Here is a 4,283-nt window from a genome sequence, read left to right on the forward strand (position 1 = left end):
GGTTGGTACATTTTGAGATCTCACTCGCCATTTTATCGCTATGTGTCAACTGTCATTACCTGCACTCAAAAGTACGGCTCACCTTTATAATAATGACTAAAATTCTACTATTGACATGATAGTTGACACATAGAGTTGAAATAGCGAGTGAGATCTCAAAATTTACGCATTATAATATAGTATAGTAGGTCCTATCTAAGTATACTTAGGTAATATTTTAATGATTATTATTCATCAGTCAGTGATGAGTTGACAAACGCACTGTGTGTTTTTGGCTTAATCGCTTTCGTAGTGGAAGCCTTCGACTTGAAAGCGACCTCGCACCGGAAGACGCAGCGTTGGACCCCCACTAGGACGATTCTTTCAAGTTGCGGCCAAACCACCTCTATCAACTTGCTTCTTTAGTACCTAAACCGCAGCTAAGTCCCGATTACCTCCGAGTTTTATTTGTTGAAATTCCGCACTCATCAGTATTTGGTTCGTATCCGTGATTCTTCAAAGTGGCCGTCATACAAATACGTACCTACTTAAGTATTCGATTCGTATTTTTACGGAATCCGAGATTTCCCGGATAATTACTTAGCGCACAAACGTGCAAAAACACTTATAACGTGTGTACGCTACATGTAACGCCTTTACTTTAAGACCATTGTTTTTCAACCTTTTTCAAATAGAATTGTCTAGTGCAAGTATATTGTCTAACCTGTTTACAGTGCGAACAACCAACTTATCTGTTCATTTGGGCACAATTGGAACTACGAGTAGAGCCACGTCAGCCGCCATTTCATAATCCACACGACGAACGTCACCCAGTCACCCTTATTTTAAGGATAAATCCGGTTGCGTCAATTATTGTCGTAGAGCAAAAATTGCGAATGCGTTCTCAAAATTTAAATTATACATTTTATGATTTCAATACAGTTTTTGATGAGTTTTTGTGATAGGGATTTTAAATAAAGTGCAACGTCTGTTGCTTGCTATATTCATAAAAACTACCAGAATATCAAGATCCCTTGATGTAGAATGTAATCTTTATTTACAGTAGCACAAGGCAATGTATATATCAAAGGAGATTCGTATTTGGAAGTTGCTGTTCACAAAAGAGGGCCTCCTTGCTGCTTCTGTGTTCCTAGTAACTTGCGTACGATGCGTCGGGTTCCGACCGCATCGCATCCGAGGCCGAGCGCCGGCGGGTGGTCCGCGGTACAGCGACCGGTCTGCCAAGCTAGGGGCTCAATACTGAACTAATTCACAAAATTCGGGACGACTCGCACTGTCGAACAAATATTTTCTTGTTATAAACGAAATTATTTTTAAACTATATTTTGGCATTTTGGACTTTTCAAAACTACCTCACCTGTAAAGATTCATGAAGTTGCGACTGTGGCTTTCCAGTCAGTCATACTCATGGCAAAGTTAGCCATCTATCATAATCACATCTGATTGCTAACACTGCTAATTCTTGATTAAAATTCATAGTTGCAGCAAGACAATAAACTCAGTAATTTATTGCAATTTGATAAAAACATGCTGCATGTTTGATGTTCCAGGAATATGAAGAAACATGTTCAAGTGTCCCAAAATAAAACAGTAAATTTTATTAACCGTACCTTTTTATTTACTGCTAAAGATTAGTAAAATCAGAATTCAATTGTACCGTGGAATTGGTTGTCAATTTGTTTAGCCTAGCGTTGAAGATTACGTCCGAAATTAACTTTTCTGCTATGACTCGTTGTATACCTTCTATTTCTTTAAGTTGATAGCCGAGTGCTTTGCCAAATGCCACCGCTTCGTTGTTCTCACTAAACAATACTGGTTCTTCGTGCTCAGGATTGGTTAGAAAAACGCCGGATATATTTGGCTGTGTATCTTCTTGCTTTACTTTTTTTGTTACGATACTGTGGGATTTTCTTGACTTCTTTGGTTTTGGGTCGTCTTCTAAGTATTCGGCGTAATATGGGTATTCAGTTTCGGCGTGAGTGTCCTGAAAATCACAGATGTAAATTATTATCAAATGTATAATGCAGATGTACCTACTGTGCTAATTAATACGCCTATAAACAATCTCTAATCTATTATTTCTCCTTTTCACAATCTCTTTACTGAAAAAGACAGCACTATGACTGTCATATTATTTTTAAACCAAAAATATATGCTCACTTCATTGTCCTGGTCTTCGTCTTCTTCATTTTCTTCGTCATCATTATCATCCGTGACCCTGGATGATTGGACGTTAGTTACACTTCCACCATCAATGAATGCCATGAGATCAAAGTACCAAAGCGTGGTACGGTATCCGTCTTCGCCCCTTTGTCTTGCCGCCAGCATCTGTATGAGAAAAATAAAATTTAAAACTTATTCTCTTTAAAATATAATGGAAAAACAGTCAATATTTTAAATATATCGTTACCTATAAGAAATTTCATTTGATACCATACCAAACTTGCCAGAATCATCTTATTTTTTGACGTACCTACCATTTTTGTAGGTCATATCCGCCATATTGGATTTGTCTTTATTATACTTAGTATTTGTAACATCATTTAATGAAAATTTTATAAAATTTTATAAACTAAGTCGTTTTACAACAGTGTGTCAGGGACCCTGAAGAACCTGTTTCTCACGGTCCCCGCTCTTCCTCCTCAGTCGCAAACATAGATTATAAATATTAACAAACTACATAAATAAGTATAAAAATTGTGTGTGTATGTATGTAAGTATGTGTGTGTTTATTACCATACGCAAAATATGTTTTATGTCGTCATAGTTGCCACCTCTTCATCTGTGTCAAATTTTCGAGTCACACGGACAGTTGGTAACACCCAACCCCACGCCGTCATGCGTGTTGACGGTTGACTTGTACCACTCGTACAACATGAAGTGTTGTCGGGGTGTTATTAACCAGAGTGCTGAAAAGTCAACGTGTCAAACGTCCCAACCTAACCAATAGTACGCGACAGGTCAAGATGCCAATCGCAGAGAGAACACCCCGCACAGCCCCCAAGCTAACCTGGTGCGGACGAGTGCGGGTGACGTGCGGGTGTGCGGGGCGTCTCCCCACCTCATACCCCGATTACCATTTCAACCTGTCGCGGACTAATTTTTAAACAAAGTAAGCAAACTGACATTTCGTGGGCTGCCAATTTTTGCTGAAAAATAAATAATGTTGGGACAATTGATATGAATCACTGGCTTAGTAGGTACGATGAGGAACTATATTCGATAGATAGGTAAAGTAAAAATGCATATAGACCGATTCGTTAGTCTAGTGTGGTCTAGAAACCACGAGCCATGAGTTCGATTTTCATGGGTAAATCTTTATGCGATTTGTTTGTACAGTTGACATAAACTCTTGTCAAAATCTAATATAGTAATTACCATATATTATTATTAATTATGGTAAAAATATAAAAAGTATGAAATAAAAATAACCAAAAAATATACCTACCCTCCTAACTTCCCGCTTGTATGTAGCTCTCATGTTTTCTAGCTTCCTCTTGACAATATCCAGTGTTATATCTTCGTGATACGTTTTCATTTTTTTTAATATCGCCTGAAAAGCTTCTTTGCGTGCTTCTTTGTTCATGTAAAGTAGATCAGTTTGGTCCCAGAGACAAGGCGCTTCTCTGTACATTCTTAATAAGTCTTTGATCGCCTTTGGATCTAGCGTTACCATCCGGACGTCCATTTTGGAGTAACTGACGCGGCGTACTAACTTGGGAGCCGATTTGTGCCCGACGCGAATGGCACGACCGGAGATAGCGGCCGACGCATATCGCTGCGTCTCTATCGTTCGCGGTAGAAGGAGCGAGATGGCATGCAATTGAAATTGCCAGAACAAGTTGACCCCGACTGTCGGCAGCTGCCGCGCGAACCCGTGTGTGCCACTGCCGTGAGGATTTTGTGAGCCGTGAATATTTTGTTTTAAAACGCTGCTATAAAAGGATAATAAAATTTTCGTTTTATTTTTGATCACCACGTAAGTATCTAGTTATTCACTAATTATATTACAGATTATGTTAGGCATTTTAATTAATATCTAATATTAGATAAGTTTACCTAGTTGTTTCAGTTTTTTTTTTCGGGTATATTGGACCAGTTCTGATGGCCCAGTTATTTAACTAGCAGGTAGGTACCTAGTAGCAAGGTAGGTAATAAATTAGAGTAAAAAATTTGCTAAATAAAGCAAGTAGTTAGCACCTAATATGTACCTATACCTAGATAGGTAGGTAGGTAAAAAATATAGCTAGGTACTAGGTAACTATTATTATATGTATGCATGT

At 38.3% G+C, this 4,283-nt stretch overlaps 1 protein-coding gene across 1 annotated transcript; it reads right to left on the minus strand.

The window, feature by feature from the left end:
• Positions 1 to 1,597: 1,597 nt before the first annotated feature.
• LOC117996545 (uncharacterized) lies at positions 1,598 to 3,724 on the minus strand. The gene is made up of 3 exons (XM_034984612.2): positions 3,449 to 3,724; positions 2,161 to 2,328; positions 1,598 to 1,984 (listed from the first exon to the last, which is right to left on the minus strand). The coding sequence occupies exons 1-3, from the start codon at positions 3,686 to 3,688 to the stop codon at positions 1,625 to 1,627; spliced, it is 768 nt and encodes a 255-aa protein (XP_034840503.1). The 5' UTR covers positions 3,689 to 3,724; the 3' UTR covers positions 1,598 to 1,624.
• Between the last annotated feature and the right edge of the window lie 559 nt (positions 3,725 to 4,283).

This window comes from Maniola hyperantus, chromosome 3 (genome assembly GCF_902806685.2).
Source record: "Maniola hyperantus chromosome 3, iAphHyp1.2, whole genome shotgun sequence".
NCBI classification, from domain to species: domain Eukaryota; kingdom Metazoa; phylum Arthropoda; class Insecta; order Lepidoptera; family Nymphalidae; genus Maniola; species Maniola hyperantus.

Coding starts and splice junctions, on each gene's coding strand:
- LOC117996545 (XM_034984612.2), bottom strand. CDS start 3,688: ATGGACGTCCGGATGGTAACGCTAGATCCAAAGGCGATCAAAGACTTA. Junction 2,329..3,448: donor ACAAGCGGGAAGTTAGGAGG/GTAGGTATATTT, acceptor TTTCTCATACAG/ATGCTGGCGGCAAGACAAAG. Junction 1,985..2,160: donor ACGAAGACCAGGACAATGAA/GTGAGCATATAT, acceptor TGTGATTTTCAG/GACACTCACGCCGAAACTGA.